General features: G+C 41.5%; 1 protein-coding gene across 3 annotated transcripts in view; it reads left to right on the forward strand.

Annotated features, from left to right (window-relative positions):
- The window catches only part of LOC108245358 (potassium voltage-gated channel subfamily C member 1-like), a 162,387-nt gene that overhangs the window by 104,395 nt on the left and 33,958 nt on the right, over positions 1-24,034 (forward strand). For all 3 annotated transcript variants that reach the window (XR_001808975.2, XM_017432207.2, XM_017432208.2), the window contains exons 3-4: positions 880-1,741; positions 15,230-15,442. Coding sequence is in view for 2 of the 3 variants with exons in the window: in XM_017432207.2 (XP_017287696.1) it covers positions 880-1,741; positions 15,230-15,442 (1,075 nt within the window). In the remaining variant the exon portion in view is untranslated. The remainder of the gene's footprint in view (positions 1-879; positions 1,742-15,229; positions 15,443-24,034) is intronic.

Consider the following 24,034-nt stretch of genomic DNA (forward strand, 5'->3'; position numbering starts at 1 on the left):
CACCTGAGCAGTGCCACAGACTGATCGACTCCATGCCACGCCGCATTGCTGCAGTAATACAGGCCAAAGGAGGCCCAACTAAATACTGAGTGCTGTACATGCTCATACTTTTCATGTTCATACTTTTCAGTTGGCCAACATTTCTATAAATCCCTTGTTTTTATTGGTCTTCAGTAATATTCTAATTTTCTGATATGATGAATTTGAGATTTTCATTTGTTGTCATTTGTAATCATCAAAATTAAACGAAATAAACATTTGAAATATATGAGTTTGTATGTAATGTATAAATATAATATACAAGTTTCACTTTTTAAATGGAATTACTGAAATCAATCTACTTTTTCATGCTATTCTAATTTTATGACCAGTACCTGTATCTTGTAGCCCTATCAACTTTGTACCAAGATACCTCCCTGTTTTTAAAAACTCTAAGAGAAAAAAGTTTTAAAAACAGCCAGTAAATGTGGTTAACGCTCTTTCAGTAATTTAGCAGTGAACATTTTTCTCAATTTTTTTCAAAATTGAACACTACAGATTAGTGTGAATTTGTCAGTTACTTTTCATCCTCACTGTTTTCAACCCGTATTCCTTATTGGCTTGGCCGATGAATATTTTCCAGTGCAGACCAGTGTGCCTATCTTGTAACCCTGTTTTCTTCTTTCTAAACAATTAGCAGTTGTAATGTTCACTACATGTACAACTTTTATTCTTACCAGATATCAGGCAGAATTCTAAACTCATCACACTTTGTTTCCACTTATAGTCTAACATTGTGTCTTCTTATTACTATTGAAAGTATATCCAGAGAATTCTAATAAATAAATAAATGAATAGAATGATGATTTTTTAAACCCCTGTTTGTCTTTTATTTTACAGATAGTGTATGAAGTTGTTACAGATGGCTGGCTGACATATGTGGAGGGCGTCTGTGTCATCTGGTTCACCATTGAGGTGATGCTACGTGTCATCTTTTGCCCTGACAAGGCAGAGTTCTTCCGCAGTGCCCTTAACATCATAGACTTTGTGGCTATTGTGCCCTTTTATCTAGAGGTGGCTCTCAGTGGCCTCTCCTCTAAAACAGCCAAAGATGTGTTGAGCTTCCTACGTGTAGTGCGTTTTGTCCGTATCCTGCGTATATTCAAGCTGACCCGCCATTTTGTTGGTTTACGAGTCCTTGGCCACACTTTGAGAGCAAGCACCAATGAATTCTTGCTGCTAATTATTTTCCTGGCGCTGGGTGTCCTCATCTTTGCTACCATGATCTACTATGCTGAACGCATTGGAGCCGACCCAGGTGATCCAACAGCTGCCGCCCACACTGATTTTAAAAACATCCCCATTGGCTTCTGGTGGGCTGTAGTGACCATGACCACTCTGGGATATGGAGATATGTTCCCTAAGACATGGTCAGGAATGCTGGTAGGTGCCCTCTGTGCCTTGGCTGGTGTTTTGACTATTGCCATGCCTGTGCCCGTCATTGTCAACAACTTTGGTATGTATTATTCCCTGGCCATGGCTAAGCAAAAGCTCCCCAAGAAAAGGAACAAGCACATCCCAAGAGCACCACAGCCAGGAAGCCCTAACTACTGCAAGCCAGATGCTCTGGCCATTGCAACAGCCTCTCCAGACAGACTAATGGGCAATGTGCTTGGGCCAGGCATGGTGGGATCTGGCAGCATGATTGTTACTGGAGACTGTCCACTGGCGCAAGAAGAGATCATTGAGATAAACAGGGCAGGTGAGTGAAAGATTCACCTAAGCATGTACACAATTTTCTCAGTTTTTTCTCAACTACCTCTATGTCCTCTCTAACTGCATCCATATATCTCCTCTTTGGCCTTCCCCTTTGTCTTTTTCCTGGCAGCTGCATCTCTTAACATCCTTCTACCAGTATACCCACTGTCCCTCCTCTGCACATGTCCAAACCATCTAAGTCTGGCTTTTCTAACTTTATCTTCCAGTTGTTCAATCTGTGCTGTACCACTGATGACCTCATTCCTAATCCTATCCATCCTTGTCACTCCCCAAGAGAACCTCAACATCTTCAACTCTGCCACTTCCGGTTCTGTCTCCTGTCTTTTTGAAAGTGCCACTGTCACCAACATTCAAAAAAGCTGGTCTCACCACTGTCTTATGAACCTTTCCTTTGACATTTGCTGCCACCTTTTTGTCACAAATCACTCCTGAAACATTTATCCATTCACTCGATTCTGCTTGCACTCTCATCTTCACCTCTTTACCACACTGCCAGTTTTCTTGGGCAGTTGACCCTATTCACTTGAAGTTCGGCACCTTTGTGACTTATGCACCTTGTAGTCACAAACTGCCTCCCTCTCATTCACACACAAGTACTCTGTCTTGCTACAGCAGACATTCATTCTTCATCGTTCAAGTTCATACCTCTACTTCTCCAAGTTCTCTTCCACCTGTCCACTGTTCTCACTACAGATCACTATGTCATCTACAAACATCATAGTCCACAGGGATTCCTGCCTGACCTGATGTGTTAGTCTTTCCATCCATCCATTCATTTTCTACCGCTTATCTAGGGTCAGGTCGCAAGGGTAGCAGCCAAAGCAGGGAAACCCAGACCTCCCTCTCCCCAGCCACTTGGGCCAGCTCCTCAGAATCCCAAGGCGTTCCCAGGCCAGCCGAGAAACATAGTCCCTCCAGCATGTCTTTGGTCTTCCTCTGGGCCTCCTCTCGGTGGGACATGCCCGGAACACCTCACTAGGGAGGCGTCCAGGAGGCATCCTAATCAGATGCCCGAGCCACCTCAACTGGCTCCTCTCGATGTGGAGAAGCAGCGGCTCTACTCTGAGTCTCTCCCGGATGACTGAGCTTCTCACCCTATCTCTAAGGGAGAGCCCAGACACCTTGCAGAGAAAACTCATTTCAGCAGCTTGTATTTGCAATTTCGTTCTTTCAGTCACTACCTAAAGCTTGTGACTATAGATGAGGGTAGGAACATAGAACGACCGGTAAATTGAGAGCTTCGCTTTTTGACTCAGCTCTCTCTTCACCACGACAGATCGGTACAGTGCCTGCTTCACTGCAGACGCTGCACCAAGACCCCAAGATACTTAAACTCCTCCACTTGGGGCAGGACATCTTCCCCGACCCGGAGAAGGCACTCTACCCTTTTCTGGCTCAAGACCATGGCCACGGATTTGGAGGCATTGATCCTCATCCCAGCGGCTTCACACTCAGCTGTGAACCGCTCCAGTGAAAGCTGTAGATCACTGCCTGATGAAGCCAATAGGACCACATCATCTGCAAAAAGCAGAGACGCAATCCTAAGGTCACTAAAACGGATCCCCTCAACACCTTGGCTGCGCCTAGAAATTCTGTACATAAACATTATGAACAGAATCAGTGACAAAGGGCAACCTTGGCGGAGTCCAACTCTCACCGGAAACGAGACCGACTTATTGCCGGCAATGCGGACCAACCTCTGACACCGGTTATATAGGGACCTAACAGCCCGTATCAAAGGGCCCGGTACCCAATACTCCCGGAGTACCGCCCAAGGGAATCCCCAAGGGACACGGTTGAATGCCTTATCCAAGTCCACAAAACACATGTAGACTGGTTGGACGAACTCCCATGCACCCTCAAGGACCCTGCTAAGGGTATAGACCTGGTCCAGTGTTCCACGACCAGGACGAAAACCACACTGCTCTTCCTGAATCCGAGGTTTGACTATCCACTGGACCCTCCTCTCCAGAACCCTCGAATAGACCTTACCAAGGAGGCTTAAGAGTGTGATCCCTCTGTCGTTGGAACACACTCTCCAGTCCTCCTTTTTAAATAAGGGGACGAGGTCTGCCAATCCGGGGGAACTGCCCCCAATGTCCACGCAAGATTGCAGAGTCGTGTTAGCCATCACAACCCTACAACATCCAGAGCCTTAAGGAACTCAGGGCGAATCTCATTCACACCCGGAGCCTTGCCACCAAGGAGCTTTTAAACCATCTCGGTTACCACAGCACTGGAGATTGGAGAGCCTGACCCAAAGTCCCCAGGCTCTGCCTCCCTAATGGAAGATGTGCTAGTGGGATGAGGAGGTCTTCAAAGTATTCTGCCCACCGACCCACGACATCCCGAGTCGAGGTCAGAAGCACACCATCCCCACTATAAACAATGTTGGTGCTGCACTGTTTCCCCCTCCTGAGACACTGTATGGTGGACCAGAATCGCCTCGAAGCAGTGCGGAAGTCTTTCTCTATGGCCTCTCCAAACTCCTCCCATGCCCGAGTTTTTGCCTCAGCGACCATCCAAGCTGCATGCCACTTGGACGTCAGCTGCTTCTGGAGTCCCACATGTCAAGAAGGCCTGATAGGACTCCCTCTTCCGCCTGACAGCCTCCCTCACAGCCGGTGTCCACCAGCGGGTTCTAGGGTTGCCACCATGACAGGACCAACTACTTTACGGCCACAGCTCCGATAAGCTGCCTCAACAATTGAGGCACGGAACATGGCCCACTTGGACTCAATGTCCCCCACTTCCCCCGGAACATGTTCGAAGTTCTCCCGGAGGTGGGTGTTAAAGCTCCGCCTAACAGGAGACTCCACCAGACGTTCCCAACAGACCCTCACAAGGTCTGACCAGCATCCTCCCCCACCATCTGAGCCAACTCACCACCAGGTAGTGGTCAGTTGACAGCTCCACCCCTCTCTTCACCCGAGTGTCCAAGACATGCGGCCGCAGATCACATGAAATGACAACAGTTGATCATTGAACTGCGACTTAGGGTGTCCTGGTGCCAAGAGCACATATGGACACCCTTATGTTTGAACATGGTGTTTGATATGGAAAATCAATGACGAGCACAGAAGTCCAACAACAGAACACCGCTCGGGTTCAGATCAGGGGGGCCGTTCCTCCCAACCACACCCCTCCAGGTCTCACTGTCATTGCCCACGTGAGCACTGAAGTCCTCCCAGAACAAGGGAGTCCTCAGGAGGGGCACTCTCCAGTAACCCCTCCAAGCAATCCAAAAAGGGTGGGCAATCCGAACTGCTGTTCGGCGCATAAGCTCAAACAACAGCCAGGACACGTCCCCCCACACGTAGGTGGAGAGAACCTACCCTCTCGTTCACCGGGGTAAACCCCAACGTACATGCACCAAGATGGGGGGCAACAAGTATGCCCACTCCAGAATGAAAGAGTGTCCAACCCCTCTCATGGAGACTGGTTCCAGAGCCAGAGCCAAGCATTGAGGTGAGCCCGACTATTTCTAGCCAGAACCTCTAAAACTGACACACCAGCTCAGGCTCTTTTCCTACCAGAGGGGTGACATTCCACGTCCCAAGAGCCAGCCAGGGAAGAGTTTGTTCATCACCAGAGCAAACATGAATGGGATCAGAGATAATCTTTGATGCAGTCCCACCTCCATATTGAAGCTTTTTGTCACTCTCACAGCACACCTCACCACTCTCCTAATGTTGTCATTCATGTCCTGTACCAGCCTAAGACACTTCTCTGCCACTCCAGAATTTTCTCATACTGTACAAAACCACAGCACCTCCCTAAGCACTCTCATATGTTTTTCTAAATGCACAAGGACTCAGTGAAGTACTTTCCTCTTTCTCCATCAGCATCCTCAAAGAAAAGATGGCATCTGCGGTGGTCTTTATTGGCATAAAACCATAATGCTGCTCACAAATAGTCATCTTTGTCTAAGTCTAGCTTCAAGAACTCTGTCCCAGAGCTTAATTGTGTGGTCCAACTGCCTTCTCCTTCTTCATCCTCTTCAAAGCTTTTCAAACTTCATCTTCACTAATCTTTTCCACTTTCTGATCCACAGTTTCTATGACCTCCACTCTTCCTTCACTTTCATTCACTTCATTCATTAGCTCCTTAAAGTACTCCTTCCATCTTCTCATCACCCTCTCCTCGCTTGTTTGAACATTACCATTTCTGTCTTTAACAAGCCTAACCTGCTGCATATTCTTTCCAGCTTGATCTCTCTGTCTTGCCAGTTGATAAGTCCTTCTCTCCCTCCTTAATATGTAACCTCTTTTACAACTCATTATATGCCTGTTTTGCTTTGCTACCTCCCTCTATGCCCTATGTTGCATATTCTTATGTTCCTGTCTGCTTTCCTTATTTCTCTCTCTGTCCCATTTCTTCCTGACTAACCTCTTCTTTTGGATAACTTCCTGCACTTCACTATTCCACCACAAGGTTTCCTTATCATCTTCTCTCTGTCTAGATAACACACCAAGTACCTTCCTACCTGTCTCTCTAATCACTGTGGCTGCAGTAGCCCAGTGATCTGGAAGCTCTTTCTTACCACCCAGAGCCTTTAACACCTCTTCTCTGAACTCCTCACAACATTCATCTTCCTCATCTTCCACCTTTTTTTTGCCTTTACTCTTTTCTTTTTCTTCACCATAATAGTCATCCTACACACCACCGTCCAGTTCTGTCTGGCCACACTCTTCTCTGCCCAACCTTACAGTCCACAGTCTCCCTCAGGCTACCTCACAGTATCTAGTCTAGTTGTGTTCTCCTGCCTCCCATCTTATAGGTCACTCTGTGTTCCTCCCTCCTTTAGAAATAGACAGCTATTTCCATCATCCTGGCAAAATCCACCATCATCTGTTCTTCCTGTTTTTTATTTCCTTGACACCAAACCTGCCCATCACTTCCTCATCTCCTCAGTTTCCCTCACCAACATGTCCACTCAGATCTGCTCTAATCACCACTCTCTCCTATACTCTATATCACTTCATTGAGGCCCTTTCAGGATTTCTCTTTCTCTTCTAGATCACATCCAACCTGTGAAGCATAATCACTGACAACATTCAGCATCAGACCTTATCATTCTACCTTCAGACACCTTGAGATTATATTTACATTGTGATAACTAGGGATTGCATATTCAAACCACAAAAATAATCAGATATGTCCACCTTTAGGGGGTGCTATCGTTGGAGATTCACATTTTGTCCTGTAACTTTCTAAACCGCAAGTTGCACCATTTAAAACTTTATACCTATGTATTTCCTGGACTGTGCTGAATCAGATGATATATGCCACTCCCATTTCTGGCTACAAATTTTATTTGCTAGATTGCAAAAGTTGCAAAATCTGACTTCTTCTTGGGGGTTTAAAGGTTGATCACCATGAAACTCATCATGTTAATTCTAAGTCCCAAGTTGATACAGGTTGTCATGGACAAGTAACTATTTTCAAAAATGATTAAGTTTTCTCTGCACAATTATTTAAAGCTAACTATCAAAACTCATATTTGGCCATATCCTGAAAACAACAATAGCTGATGAGGTGAAATTTAAACTGCTGTTGGGGGAAGCAATTCTGATTTGCTGGACCAAAATTAATAAACACTGTGCTACGGGGAGCGCTATAATTTTAAAAAAATGTTCACGGCAAAATGGCTTATTGCATCTTTATGAAATTTGGCACACACTTTCAAAACATTGCTTTGAGTTTGGACCTTAAAAGTCAGAATGCTTAAAAAGAGTGGGCATGGTGTATTGAGTCTCAAAGAAAAAAATTCACAAAATCAAACATGTAGTCTAGTCAGAAATTTTGAGATTTTGATAGAAAAAATAAAGTAGGTTAACTGTTATATAACAGTAAAAAAAACTACATACTGTACATCAACATATAGGTGGGGCTACTACTGTAGTTGAAAAGTTTTGGTCTATAACTTTAATCATTTCTAGGCCCCATCAGCAAGTCTTCATGGTTCCATAATTGCTGATGGTTACAGATTTCTTTACTACAAATAAGTTGGTTTTGAAAATAGGTTCAATGTGTCAATACAGTAAGAAAAAAATAAGTAAAAATTCAAACATATGAGGTTGTGCTGAAAAGAAAATTATACCAAACATGGCAAGTTAAACAATTTTTAAAGTGAAATATGTATGTAAAATTAAAAGTTGTCCAAAAACAACCAATTTCACCCTGAACCCCATAGGGTTAAACATTATCTTCTCCAAGGGCCCAAAACTGATCAGTGTAAAACCTTATATATACTAGCTTGAAGAGGACCTTTAAAAAGTTATTCAGGAAGAGTTTTTTCTTTTAAATGGCCGCGTTATGTTAACACAAGTTTTAGCTTCATGTTAAAATGAACATATCTATTTCAAGACATATAACAATAAATTAATACCCTGGGCCCAGTTTGTCATTCTAAGTGTTTTGAGTTTCATAATAATAATAATGATTTTATACAGTTAGTTAGGACCATGACCTGTGTTGTTCCCTCCAATATGGTAATAATTGGTTTAAGTGGGTGTGGCTTGTGAATGATGCACTACAAAAAATCCTAAAAAAGATCATAAATTTGTGCCAACGAGTTAATACTTGCTGCACATACTCTCTGATTCATACAAAGTTTTCTGATAAGCAAACTTTCATTTTGAAAATGAATTTTAATTTTCTGGTTGAGAATTTTTGTAACTAGCTAAATGCTAGAAGTTAACAACACTTTTCAAGCAGTATGAAAATGGGCAGGGATGATTACCAGGCTGCCTTTGTCATACCTTCTGACCTTTGTTTGAAAACGGTCAGTTGTTAACATTATGTATAAATGTATTTATTTACTGTTAAACACCAAATATGTTTAACATTTTTCATTTGAAAAATTGTAATTTCCTTTTTTGTTGAGGTATGAAAAAAATTGTGCACATACACAATCCATAGCCAGTTAATAAAAAATATTTTCAGAATTTTCTGACAAACTGGTGATTTTTTAATTTATTTAAGGGCCCACATGGCCATTTCAATATATTGACCTGCAATCAGTTGCCTCCCAGCAAGAAGGTTGCAGGATCACTTCCTGACCAGGAGCCTTTCTGGGTGGAGTTTGCATGTTCTCCCTGTACACACATGGGTGTACTCCGGTTTTGGACCAAAAACATGCACTTTAGATTAACTGGTGACTCTAAAATTGTCCCTGGGTGAGAGTGAAAGTGTGAATAGTTGTTTGTCACTATGTGGCCCTGTGATGAACTTGCGACTTGTCCAGGGTGTCCCCCACATCTCACACAGTGATAGCTGAAGATATGCGCCAGCTTCCCACGACCCAGAAAGGAGAAGCAGGTAAAGAAAATGAATAGATGGATGGATAATAAAATGTGGTATAGTCACACTTACAGCTAATTTACGTAGATCTGTAAAAATTACTGGATAGGCAAAAGATTTTGGATGATAAAAATTGTGTTTACATTTAACATAGGTGTTAGAGACACAGAGGTCCAGCAAAGTGCAGACCTGGCCCAGTGTGAATTCTGTTCTTTTATGTAGCTGCTTGTCTTGTTAGAGATGTTTTGACAGTTTCCATTGCATCCAAAAAGGGCATGTAGATAAAAAGTGATGTGATGTCAAATGATACAATCATTTCAAAAAACAAAAAAAGCTCTCCAAACATATGGATAGCCTGATTGGGCTTTTGCAAAGTCAGTAAGGAAATCTTACCATTTATGGGTTGGATTTTCTCTGTGTAAGTGAAACCTGAATGTCTCTTGGTGAATTCAATACCGAAATTATTGGTATTTGACTGCTTGTGGTTTAATTCCCTGCAGTCCTCAAGTTGTGGTGGAGGTTTAGCAACTATGTTTAAATTAAACTTTGACTGTAAACAGCTGTCCATTCTGGTTTCTTACTCCAGCTTTGAACTGAGTCTTTTTGAACTGGGCCATTCTCTTTTGCTGCTGTGTGTAATGGTCTATTGTCCTCTAAAGTATAACAAGGACTTTTTAAGTGACTTTTCTGATCTCTTGGTTGAACTTCTGCCAAGATATAAGAAGTTTTAATTATTGGGGATTTTAATTTTCATGTTTGTTTTGTTGAGAAGCCTTTTTAGATTTGGTAAACCTTTCAATTTATGTGTGAAAAACTTGTTTCAAAGTACAGTTTACATTTAGTATTACTGAAAATTCAACATGCAAAGCAAAACATAGATCTAGTAGTTGGAAATTAAAACAGCCACTGTCTTTTGATGTACTCACCACTTACAAGTCTGTGTTTTAAGTTATGAGGGAAAAGAAAAGGCCTAGCATTCCTGGAAGGATTGCATATTCGCTCTCTGTCCTTTTTCGAAGATGAAGACTATCATCTTATTCTAAGATATTATAGAGCTGTGGCAATTTTGGGGAAACGTTGAAATTAATGTTATGTGTGGTCTCATGAGATATTGTGAGATCTTCCAAGATGTGTTAGTGCTCAGAGTATGTGTTGTGAAACACTCTGGTACTACCACACCAAAACTACAGTAGCTCAATATCCAGAAATTTTGTAAATAAATGGATTGTACTTGCAACACAATCTGTGCCCTCATTTTCTCATCCACACGCACATTAATACAAAACTCTACATCTCTACAAAGCTAACCGGAATCTACTTCCTTAGCTTGGATTTTGACCCATGTATCATTGACATATCTTAACCAGTGGCTCAGTGTTGTGCTGTTGAAGGAGTTCAGGGCTCCCTTTTCTTTCTTCTTCATGTAAAGATTGCCCAAAATCTAAAATACCAGCAAAATGTTTAGCAATATTATATGTTACTGAGTCTATGCTGCTGATAATGAGTCAAATTGGAGCTCCTTCTTTGTGTATTTTAGGAAGTCCAGATAAATATGGAGGGGCTCCAAGCCTTCTAACCCATGCCCCTCCCTAATCTATGCCCTCTCAAATTCTCTGAGGTTCTGTTGAGTCATTGGCTTGTAGATTCATAAATCATAATCTTAAAAAAAATTCGAAGGTCAGTTTAAGGTGAGTAGCTCCATCATCTGGGGTGAGCTCGTAGTAGAGCTGCTGAAATTAATTACAGCATTATGAAATTATTATTAATTATGAAATTAATAACTACACAGTTTCATATACAATTTATTTTAATAGTCATTAAAATACAGTATACAAAAAACTAACTATAAACTATACCTGACACGTCATCACTCTCACATGCAGCTGAATGATGTAGAAAACACCTTAAAATCTTGTGTGGGGCCACACTGCAACATCCATACATAAAAGACATTAAAAGAGGTACCTGCATTGAGTTTTAGAAACCACCAAACCATGATAAAAATTAATTTCTTACCCCACACTCCAACAGCAGAAACACAATCATCAGAGCTCTGACAAACATTTTCTGATCAGGCCACACCTACTCCTTCATCTGCTTGCTTTTCAGTCAGTAGGGTGGAGCACCAACAGTTGCCACAGTTACATACTATAATAATAGGAAGTGAGATTGTTAAATCTACTTCTTTTATGTAAGTTTTTGAAAACAACTTTGGGAGTTGTAATTTAGGAAGGCTAGTTATTACTGGAGGAAGTTCTATGTTTTTTGTTTAATCTTAAATTTGGACTGGATAATAGATTATTTTTGGTGATCTTCAAAAATTTTGTTTATCAGTGCTATATGAATCTTCTAAAACATTAAAGGACACTAAATCTCTTCAATCAAATATAACCTCTAAATGATTTATTCCTTTGTTACTCCATGTTGAAAAGTTAAGAGCCCTTTTTTTTTGCAGGGGTGTTCAAAATGATTGTTCGTCTGCATGGGAAAATTCAGGATTTAATCATTTTGAAGTATTCCCACCAGGCTGCCGAAGTTTTACTGATATTGATGCTTTTAAAACAGCTATGCTGCTTAATTAAAGGGCCAATAAATGGAATATCTGAGATAACAATTTCCTTACATAGTTTTTGTTCAATTTCTGTCCATTCACTATCGGAAGGAGTTTTCCAAATCCTTTAAAGGATATTTTGTATTCTATGTGCCAGGTAATATTTATAAAAGTTAGAGTAGTCCAAACTTGTTCAGAACTTATTTATTAAGGTTATGGTCTCTGTAAGAGAGAAATTTGCATTCTTCACAAAAAGCAACACATCATCTGCATATAAAAAAGGATTCCATTAGCTATTTGAATTCCATAAATATTATTAAATTGACAAATTGCATCTGCCAGTCGTTCAATAAATATGGCAGACAGTGAGGGGGAGAGAGGCCAACTTTGCCTGGTGCCTCTTTCAAGACTGAAGCTCTGTGAAATCCAGTCATTGGTTTTCACACAAGCATTGGGTGAGCTGTATAGTAATCTGCAACTAATGAAACAATTAAACCAGATTTATTTTGGATGTTGCAATAATCTATTAGATTGATGAGTCTTCTTGTATTATTTAAAGTATAAGGATTTTCAATAAATCCAGTCTGGTCAGGATGTAAAATGTGAGGAGTTATTCTTTTAACCTTTGGCCATCTTGGCCGTGGCCAGAATTCTTTATAGAATTTTGCAGGGAAGCCATTGGGTTTTGGAGCTGTGCCATTAGGCATACTGCTTCATGGAGTTAATTTGCTGGTAAACCTGTTTCTGTTGCTTAATAAATTTCGGAAGATTAACTTAATTTAGAAATTAATTTATGTCAAAACCAGAAGGATCTTTTGAATATATTTTTTTGTAAAAGTTATTAAAAATTTAATTGATTTCTTTAAGGTACTGATTGATTTCTTTAGTTGGCTTACCATTACTGTCAGTTATTGTTGAAATTGCTTCCTTTTCTTATTTTTTTTCAACTGGTTTGCAAAATGTTTGCTAGATTACTTTGATCAAAGTTCTCCATCCACAATCTTTGTATTTATAATTGTATTCTGCCTCTAGTATTCTATAAAATTTTAGTTTTCCTATTTCAGTTAACAGATTATCTTCTTAGGATGTAGCATACGTAGTTAAAGTTATTTATTTTCTGTTCTAGTTTCAATTCAGTTCACTTTTTCTTTTTTTTCTTATATGAATGAAAAAAAATATATTTTACCACACATAGTAACTTTTGCTGCCTCCGAGAGGACACCAGTTGAGATATTAGGTTGATCATTTATTTTCAGAGAATCAGTCCACTGTCTCTTGAAAAAACTGGTAAAATCTTCATCTTTAAGTAATGATGTGTTAAATCTCCAAACTTTTACAGATAGTTTTGATTTTTTTTTTTTCATAATCATCATAGTAGCATGGTCACTTATAAAAATAGGATGAATTTGTGCCTCACATACCTCCTTCATAACCAAGTTGCTGATTAAAAAGAAGCCTATAGGGAAGTAAGAGAGTTGGACAGGTGAAAAGAAGGTGAACTCCTTATCTGATGGGTGACATGTCCGCCATGCATCACACAGACCAAAATCTTTCATATACCATATTTTCTGCACTATAGGGCACTATGGGTTATAAGACACACCGTCAATGAATGGTCCATTTTCAAAATTTTGTCATATGTAAGACCGCACCAAACTATAAGGCACATGGTTGTGCACATACACCTCCCAATTTTTGTACCTTCGCGTGGACCATTCAAAATGGACAATTTTGGTGCTCTAGCGGAGCTGGTTTACCTGTATCAGCATTTATATGATCCCTCTATGAGAGATCACAAAGATAATGAAACGTTCAAAACTCACGGAAGAATACTGCACCGACGTAAGCGTCAAGTATAAACGCATACAGCATGCGCTCAGGTCCGTGTGTGCAACACTTCAGAGCGTGACTTTAACTGAGCCTTAATGCTGCAAGCGGTGCGGCTTTGGAGTTTACCAAAGTTGTACTAACAATACGACTTCTTACATATATAAGGCGCTCTGTCGTTTCTTGACTTGAAACTTGAAAAATACGGTAATAATTATTATAATGAAAACAGAATAGGGTGGTACAGCGGTGTAGTGGTTAAAGCTGTCGCAAGAAGGGGACAAGAAGGTTGCCGGATCGCCTCCTGTCCTGGGGCCTTTCTTGGTGGAGTTTGCATGTAGTTTTTTGCACTTCGGTTTTCTCCCACAGACCAAAAACATGCATGTTAGGTTAATTAGTGACTCTTACATTGCCCCTAGGCCCCTAGGTGTGAGTGAGAGTGTGAATGGTTGTTTGTCTCTATGTGGCCCTGTGATGAACTTGCAACCTGTCCAGGGTGTCCCCTGCCTCTCGCAAAGTGACTGCTGGGGATAGGCACCAGTTCCCTGTGACCCAGAATGGAGAAGCGGGTAAAAAAAATACATGGATGGACACAGAAACAGAACAGTTTTCAAGCACAGAATGCTAAGAGAAGAATGTTCAGCATTCCCTTGCCTCCATGAACTTGGCCTTGTAATAAATCCAAACTTCTAAAGCAAACACAATCACCAAAAGAAATATACAATGGTTCAATTGCCTATGCAAACAATAACGTTAGCAACTGACAGCCCTACCAAGATCCACAATCCCTCTACCTCCATGTCATCTCTAACTACATCCATATATCTCCGCTTTCTCCTTCCTCTGTCTTTTTCCTGGCTGCTGTATCTGTAACATCCTTCTACCAATATACCCACTGTCCCTCCTCTGCACATATTCAAACCATCTCAGTCCAGTCTCTCTAACTTCATCTCCCAGTTGTTCAACCTCTGATGACCTTATTCTGAATCCAAACATCTTCAGTTCTGACACTTCCAGTTCTGTCTTTTTGTCATTGCCACTGGCCCCAAACCATACATAATAGCTGGACTCACCACTGTCTTGTGAACATTTCCTTTGACATTTGCTGCCACTGGTTTGTCACAAATAATTTCTGAAACTTTTCTCCATCTGCTCCATCCTACATACTCTTTTTTTCTCTGCACTTACAATAAATATCCCAATTTCACCCTGTCAGAGGCCATTTCTGCACTGAGTGCAAAGTTACTTTAAGTTCATCTGATGTAAAGAAGGTGGATGAATATGTTGAGTAAGCATTGTATATTTGTAAACAAATATAAATAAACCCAGCTTGATCCACCAAACATATTGAGGGGAAGTGATTTTCCAGCCATTTTGTCAAGATCTTGGCCAAAATCCTGACATTAACATTTAGGAGTGAAATTAGTCTGTAGGAGCTGCGGTCTACTTGGTCTTAAGTTTCTTTTCAATAAGAGAAATTATATCCTCAGTTAAAGTTCTAGGAATGAGTGATGTAGATGGGCAATAATTTCATATATCTAGAAGAAACTGAGCTACTTGCCTGGAGAATCTATTGTAAAATGTTGTCATAAACCCATGAAGTCCTGAACTTTTTCCCCCTTTTTATCTGTTTATTTTGGATGTACAAATAGTTAATTTTTACATAATCTTTCTTCCATCTCTGTTTACTCGACTTTTTAAATTATGTTCTTCCTCTTGTTAGTAATTATTCATATTTTTCCTTTGTTTTGTTAACTTCACTGTTGCTCNACACTCCCATTTTTGCAGACTCTAAGCAGAATGGTGATGCAGCAGCCAACACAGCAGCCTTGGCCAACGAAGATTGCCCCACGATTGACCAAGTTCTTGGAGATGAGCGCAGCCCAGCTACCGGAGGTCTCGGCTCCACTACCAGCCGCGAGCGATATCCACATGACCGGGCTTGCTTTTTGCTGAGCGCAGGAGAGTTTCAACGCACCGTAGATGGGAATGTTCGAAAAGGTAGGAGGCAGAAGAGAGGGGGGTGAGGGAAGGAGCTGAGTAACAGCAGGGAGGTGCCACTTGAAGCAAAGTCATAATTATGTGTACAGTGCAAAATATGAACACACATATGTTCAAAGTATAAAATGTCTAAAATGACATTCAATCAAATTTGCACATCATACTTAAACTATGTAGATAGTAAAGATTTAGACATATGATTTGATTTAAAAATAACTGATGCTAAAGTGAAAGTAAAATTTGTAAAAACCTAAAAATCTGACTTTGTGTCACCCTCCCTTAACCTTAGCTGTCATATCTGATTACTTCATCATCATCATCATCATCATCATCATCATCGTCATCATGTTTACTGGCAAAGCAGGATCAGTATTGCAAAGTCTGCAGACTTGCAGACTTTTTTAAAAAAAAATTCACCCTTTTCATTTTCATGACGTTTTACTAGGGCAGTGTTCAGAGGACACCAACCAACTGAATCCCATCTTTTTTGTAACAACTCCAATGTGAATGATGAAATGATCCTGCAATGTGTGGTGAGAACAGCTGATATTGGCGATCATGCTTTAAATTCTCACTTTCCCCTTAGTTGGTGTAGATTCTCAGTCATCCAGGACATGGTGAATCCAAAAAAGGGTAAAAAACAAAAACAACTGGACTTCTATTCTGTAGCTGAAGACGTTTCACTTCTCATCTGAGGAGCTTTCAAAATTGAAAAAGCTCCTCTGTTGTTGTCAGACGTCCTGTATAAGTCTAACAGACTTCTCTGAAACAACAGATTTCCTCATACAAGACCACAGCTACTTCATTGGTATTCTATCATATGTTTTTCTAAATCCACAAAAACACATTAAAGTTCTTTATGATCCTCTGCATTTCTCCATTATTATCCTCAAACTAAAGATGGCATTTGTAGTGCTTTTTCTTGTTATAAGACTAAACTATCTAAAAAGACACATGCATTTTTTTCACACTGTTTGACATGAAATCAGATTAAACTTTTCCCATTTTAGGTCAATTAGGATTTTCAAAATTATTTTTATTTGCTAAATGCCAGAATAATGAGGCAGAAAATGTTTTCAAGGCAATTTTTATTACTTTCTTCAAAGTCAAAAGTTTAAATACATTAAGATTACTATGTCTTTAAACAATTTGGAACATTTGGCATGTCTTTGGAAGCTTCTGATAGGTTTATTGATAACATCTGAGTTAATTATAGACACACCTCTAGATGTAATTTAATGCACACCTGAAACACACTGGTTACTTGTGTAACATCAAAAGAAAGTCGAAAGAAGTCAGCCAAGATATCAGGAAGAGAATTGTTCACTTGCACAATCTGGTTCATCCTAGAGTGCAATTTCCAGAGGCCAGATGACGTCTTTTGATATAGTGTATGCAAACTTCTGATTTCAACTGTACCTCCTCAAAGTTCTGTGACTGTTAGATTCAAGATTACAAGACCAATAAATATTCAAGTGAAATTTGAATGCAAAAGGAAGAAATGGAAATATTAGGAAAAAGAGAGGAGGAAGAGTTGAGAGGAGAGGAAACAGCAGAGGATCAAAGATGTATTAGGGAAAATAGAAATTTCCTGTTTCTATAATATGACAGATGGGGCCTGTTGGGGAGTAAGGAGAGGATGAGTTAATCTTGTCTATAGACACTGTAGACAACCAATGAGTTAAACTATTTAGCATTGCTATCCATGAGTGGACTAAACAGCCTGAAGTGCAAGTATGCATGCTTCAAGACTAACACACAAAAGCCTTTTCCGGTCTCAACAACAAAAAAAACATCTTTAGAGTCCAGCCCGTTTTTCTTTTTTTCCTTTCAAGTCACGTTGATTTTTATTTTTTGTTTATTGACTATATAAATTACTTTAAGAAAAAGAGTGAGTCAATGAAGGGAGAAGAAGAAAGGAGGAAGATAAGAATAAATACCATAAAAATTTTAATAGAAATATAGGCACTGTCAAAACTTAAATGCTTAGGGATGACAGTGGATAAAGGCTAAATGAATAAATGAAGAAATTAATTAATAAATGTAACAGCTTGATGTCAGCATGATTGTCCCAAACACCCCAAATGTCAGGATTTGAGAATCTTGTGTTATTTTCTTCTTCTGTGATCCTTGTGTTTAGTTTGCTTTTTGTTTTCATGTTAATTTATATATATTGCATAGTTTTGTTCCTTGTGCTCTAGAATATTATATAGTTCCTTGTGTTTTCTGTGCTACTATTCACCTGCCCTCAGCTCAGTAGTTTTTCAGTCAGCCTGCCACACCCATCTGCACCTGTCCTTAGTTGGTAGTCAGTCACCCATTTCCACTTCCTTGTCAGCCCAGTCTTTATATTGTTTTTTCATTATATCCTCGCTGATTCATTGTTGCTACCTTGCACTATCTGGTTCTCCTCATGTCTCTCTCCTTGTGATCCACTGTTTAGTAAGTTCTTGTTTTCTGCCACAGCAGTTTTTTGTTTTGTAACACTGTGCACTGTTTCTTTGACAAAAGTCCCAAGCTTTGAAACATAGACACAGTGCTCTTCTAATGTAACAAGATTATGTAAAAGTGGCTCTAATATTTTTCTATATCCATATGTCTTAACATCATTACTCTTGCACAAAAGTGCTAAATAAATAGAGGCGAGTGCTGAGTGAGAGTCTGGTCCCAAGTTATTGAGAATCCAGTATATGCTGCACAACTTGTGCTTCTTCCGTGTTGTGCCCAAAGGATTACACAATTCAAAGTCATCAATGTATAAGGTTAAACAAATTTTTAACTCATCACCTGACAGAAAAGGGTTTTCTTTGAAGTATACACCATCTCTTATGGAGCAATACTGCGGGTTTTCAAGCTGGTCTGTGTTACTGCCCTGTGTTCTGTGGCTATCAATAACTCTATTCAACACTTCAGGAGAATCAAGTATCTGCTGCAAAAATCGCAAAAATGGGATATATTAAAAGGACTTTCTCGTTTTTTGATCAAGAACAAACTCTACAAGTTCGACAACCTTAAACACTTCTTTATAGTACTCTTTTTTCCTATACTCTGTTGCAAGGGGGGCACCTTTTCCCAGTGCATTTGCCAAAGGATTAGATTTACACAGTGAACCTGCTAATTCCTTAATAACCAAGCTATCAACCTCAAAATTTTTGCTTTTGAAAAAATCTGAAATACTGCTACAAGTTATTGGCACGGACACATTACTCAGCAAGTAGTGTAGCTCGTCAACCAATTCATCTATTGCTGTACATGGAATATGAAAAATGTTTTCCAACTTCAATAGAACAGAGCCAAGCTTTTGTTCTACAACTTCTGGAAGTTCCTCTGAATTATCAATATCATTATCTGCATCTGACAGACTACAATCCATGTCCGCAGTAAATGCGGGCCCTTTATCTGCTGGACTAGACTGAATACTGACTTTAACTACACCTGCTTTAAAATCCTTTAGACTGTGTAGATTATGTTTACGATTTTTATGTGAGTTAAAAGTGCCATATATGTTTGACTGATATGTACATCCCGCAAACATACAAGTTAAATTGTCATACTGCCTAAGGTGTTGATTTATATGACTAAAGTATTCCTTCTCTGTTGAAAGTTCTTCACACCTACATGTCTCACATGAGGACGTAGTGGACTGAGCACTTGCTGTTTCTAACTTCCTGTGTGTTTGATATGTGTGACTCAAAAGTTTCTTCCAGCTTGTGAATGTGCAAGGACAGTCTAGATATACACATGGATATCGGCTTGTCCGGCTATGGTGAAAATATCACAGCATTAATGCTTTAATAACTCATACTTGGTAGATAATGAGTTGTGACACAGTTTGCAAGGCCACATTCACACAGCACCTGTGAATGAAGACAAAGAACAACAAATCAATTAGGTTATCTGTAAATGAGCTGCCTTACAGATTGAGTTTGTTGTTGGAGTTTAACAGCTTTCATGATGTTACAACAAAGGCACTCAAAAAGCCAGCTCTTTTTCAAAGTGCATAATGTACAACAAAACCTGAAAAACGAACACACCTTGTCCGCGATCAGACTTTGTAAGCCTAATGAAGTTTTTGTATTGTAAATCAAATCATTTTCACTTTTAACATGCTTACTCTAAACATTTCAACTTGATATTAACATAACATGGACTGTAAATTAACATGAACTACACTTTGATGTGTACATCTATTAACTTGCACTTACTAAATCTATGTTGCCACATGGAGGTAAGAAAACAGGACAGGAGGAAGAGAAAAATACCCTAAGAGTTAGGTATCTGGAAAAAAGAATATAAGTGAGAAGAAAAGTGGCATCTAACACTCAGTTCTGTAATGCAAGCCAGTATTTAAATATAGTACTCTAAAAGGCAGTCACTCAGCGAACACTAGCTAACATGTTAGAGTCTGGATTTGTGACTCAATTTGATTCTTGTTCAGTTCTTTAGTTTAGTTAGAGCCTAACTTGTTACAAAATGAATAGGCTAAATGTTGTGAACAAAAGGAATGCTATCCGGCTTGCTTAGCTACTGATGTTACTAGTCATTTCAACCGGCATGAAAAACGACTGCAAAGGGTTAGTTTAATCCAGTATCAAGCTGTATTACCAAACTACCCAAGATGTAGTGAAATAGCTAGCTTGTTAGCTGTGATGCTAGCGTGCACAGGTATTGTCTGGTACATTAACATGATCAAGATAAAACTGCTTAAAATAATCACAAACTACATAAATAAATTGATATTGATGTGATGTCATGTGACATAAACTGCACGATTAGGACACATTTGGAAGTAATAGAACATAGGATGTCGCTGATTACTTACCTTCACGTGGACGACTGCTACCCACATTAACCTGCATGTTGGCAACACGCAAAAGTGCAGGACATCCTCTTCTTTTTCTTCTTCTTTTAGCATTTTATGACGGTTGGTGACCAACTTAAAGGGGCATTACTGCTACCTGTTTGTTTTACAACTTTGATTATTTAAACTGTGTTAGTATAAATTAACTAATTACATTAAATACATTTTGGAATTGATTTAATTATGTAGATAATAATTGATTTTAAGGCATACTGTGGTTTTCTGCGAGTTTACTTCCTGGTTGCTTGCTCCTGGTCTCCTATTGGCTGGCTAGACAATTACCCACAGCTGCAAAGCATCAGGACCATGGGAGTGGCTGGATACTTAAAGCTGCCGTGTAGACCAGATCAGCGCTGGAGCATCACTTGCCCTGGGTAAAGCTTCTCTGCCAAAGACTAAACTGAAACTCTTAGTGCTTTCTAACATTTGTATTTATCTCAAATGGTCCCAGAGTTACCTGTTCTCCTGAGTCCTGTCTGGTCCGCGTTACTGGCTGCCTTCGATAAAGATCCTCAGAGCCACTCACCCGAACCTGCTTGCACTGTTGCCTGTCTGCCTCCGACAAGGAACCAAGTCACTGGAAATACTCACCTTCTCGCCTGGAACATGCCGACCTGGAAGCCTCCACTTGTGACAACTACCTCTATCTCACTCCTCCGTGCTGGATTCGCTCATCCACCTGTAAGACTACAATTATCAGATCAAATTCTATTCTCACCATCGCCTTCATACAATCAAACCAGTACTTACATTCAACCTTCCCTTTCAGATCCTGACTCCCATTCTCAATGTAAATAAAATAACTTACCTTTATCGTTGCCTCCTGAGTCTGTTTGTCGCCGAACTGCTTGCTTATTTGACTGTTGAGTAAAACCTGACACATACATATAAAAAATATGAGTTTTTAAGTACAATCAAATAGATGTCAATGCATAAAACAAACTCTGCCATGAATCATTTCTGTGAGTGCAATCAGCTTTCAGGAAACACTCATGATCAGAGTCCAGACCATCTCCTGGAGTTGGGTTCCAAAGCCTAAGATATGCATGCAAATGAGTCCAACTATATCAAACTGGTAACACTCAACCTCAGGCCTCAGGCCGGTACAGCGCCCGCTTCACTACAGACGCTGCACCAATCTGCCTATCGATCTCCTGCTCCATTTTTACCTCATTCGTGAACAAGACCCCGAAATACTTAAACTCCTTCACTTGGGGCAGGACATCTTCCCGGACCCGGAGAAGGCACTCTACCCTTTTCCGACTCAGGACTATGGCCTCGGATTTGGAGGCACTGATCCTCATTCCAGCGGCTGCACACTCGGCTGCAAACCGCTCCAGCGAGAGCTGTAGATCACTGTCTGATGAAGCCAATAGGATCACATCATCTGCAAAAAGCAGAGACGCAATCCTAAGGTCACTAAAACGGATCCCCTCAACACCTTGGCTGCGCCTAGAAATTCTGTCCATAAACGTTATGAACAGAATCGGTGACGGAAACGAGTCCGACTTAATGTCGGCAATGCAGACCAAGCTCTCACACTGGTCATATAGGGACCTAACAGCCTGTATCAAAGGCCCCGGTACCCCATACTCCCAGAGTACCCCCAACAGGATTCCCCGAGGGACACGGACAAACGACTTCTCCAAGTCCACAAAACACATGTAGACTGGTTGGGTGAACTCTCATGCACCCTTAAGGATCCTGCTGAGGGTATAGAGCTGGTCCAGTGTTCCACGACCAGGATGAAAACCACACTGCTCTTCCTGAATCCAAGGTTCGACTATCCGACGGACCCTCCTTTCCAGGGCCCCCGAGTAGACCTTACCAGAGAGGCTTAAGAGTGTGATCACTCTAAAGTTGGAACACACTCTCCGGTCCCCCTTTTTGAATAAGGGGACCACCACCCCAGTCTGTCCAGGGGAACTGCCCCCGATGTCCACGCAAGATTGCAGAATCGCGTTAGCCATGATGTGTCTTCAAAATATTTCGCCCACTGACCCACGACATCCCAAGTTGAGGTAAGAAGCACACCACCCTCACCATAAACAGTGTTGGTGCTGCACTGCTTTCCCCTCCTGAGACGCCGTATGGTGGACCAGAATCGCCTCAAAGCCATACAGAAGTCTTTCTCCATGGCCTCTCCAAACTCCTCCCATGCCTGAGTTTTTGCCTCAGTCACCATCCGACCCATATGCCGCTTGGACTGCCGGTACCTGTCAGCTGCTTCTGGAGTCCCACAGAGCAAGAAGGCCCGATAAGACTCTTTCTTCAGCCTGACAGCATCCCTCACCGCCGGTGTCCACCAGCGGGTTCGAGGATTTCTGCCGCGACAGGCACCAACTAACTTGCAGCCACAGCTCCGATACGCCGCCTCAACAATAGAGGCACAGAACATGGCCCACTCGGGCTCAATGTTCCCCACCTTCCCCGGAACATGTTCAAAGTTCTCCCAGAGGTGGGAGCTAAAGCTCCGCCTGACAGGAGACTCCGCCAGACATTCCCAACAGACCCTCACAATACGTTTGGGCCTGCCAGGTCTGACCGGCATCCTCTCCCACCATCGGAGCCAACTCACCACCAGATAGTGGTCAGTTGACAGCTCCGCCCCTCTCTTCACCTGAGTGTCCAAGACATGTGGCCGCAGATCAGATGTAACGACAACAAAGTCGATCATTGAACTGCGACCTAGGGTGTCCTGGTGCAAAGAGCACATATGGACACCCTTATGCTTGAACATGGTGTTCGTTATGGACAATCCATGACGAGCACAGNAGTCCAACAACAGAACACCGCTCGGGTTCAGATCAGGGGGGCCGTTCCTCCCAACCACACCCCTCCAGGTCTCACTGTCATTGCCCACGTGAGCGTTGAAGTCCCCCAGCAGAAAAAGAGAGTCTCCAGGAGGGGCACTCTCCAGTAACCCTTCCAAGGACTCCAAAAAGGGTGGGTAATCTGAACTGCTGTTTGGCGCATAAGCGCAAACAACAGTCAGGACCCGTCCCCCCACACGTAGGCGGAGGGAGGCTACCCTCTCATTCACTGGGGTAAACCCCAACGTACAGGCAGCAAGATGGGGGGCAACAAGTATGCCCACTCCTGCTTGACGCCTCTCACCGGGGACAACTCCAGAGTGGAAGAGTGTCCAACCCCTCTCAAAGAGACTGGTTCCAGAGCCAGAACCGTGTGTTGAGGTGAGCCCTACTATTTCTAGCTGGAACCTCTCAACCTCACACACCAGCTCAGGCTCCTTCCCCACACCCCAAGAGCTTCTGTAGCCGAGGATCAGACTGCCACGGTCCCCAATTTGGCCACCACCCATCTCACATTGCACCCGAGCCCTTTGGCCCCTCCCATAGGTGGTGAGCCCATGGTAAGGGGGACCCATGTCACCTTTTCGGGCTGTGACCAGCCAGGCTCCATAAGCGAAAGCACAACCACCAGGCACTCGCCAATGTGCCCCACCTCCAGGCCTGGCTCCAGGGTGGGGCCCCTGTGACCTGCGTCTGGGCAAGGGAACACTGTGTCCAAAATTTTTAATCATCATAAGGGGTCTTTGGACTGCACTTTATCTGATCCCTCACCTAGGACCTGTCTTCCTTGGGTGACCCTACTAGGGACATGAAGCGCCTGACAGCATAGCTCCTTGGATCATTGGGACACTCAAACCCCTCCACCACGGTAAGGTGGCAGCCCAGGGAGGGGTGGCATTGTTGGCATTGTTGTATCTA

The sequence above is a fragment of the Kryptolebias marmoratus genome, linkage group LG12 (genome assembly GCF_001649575.2).
Source record: "Kryptolebias marmoratus isolate JLee-2015 linkage group LG12, ASM164957v2, whole genome shotgun sequence".
NCBI classification, from domain to species: Eukaryota; Metazoa; Chordata; class Actinopteri; order Cyprinodontiformes; family Rivulidae; genus Kryptolebias; species Kryptolebias marmoratus.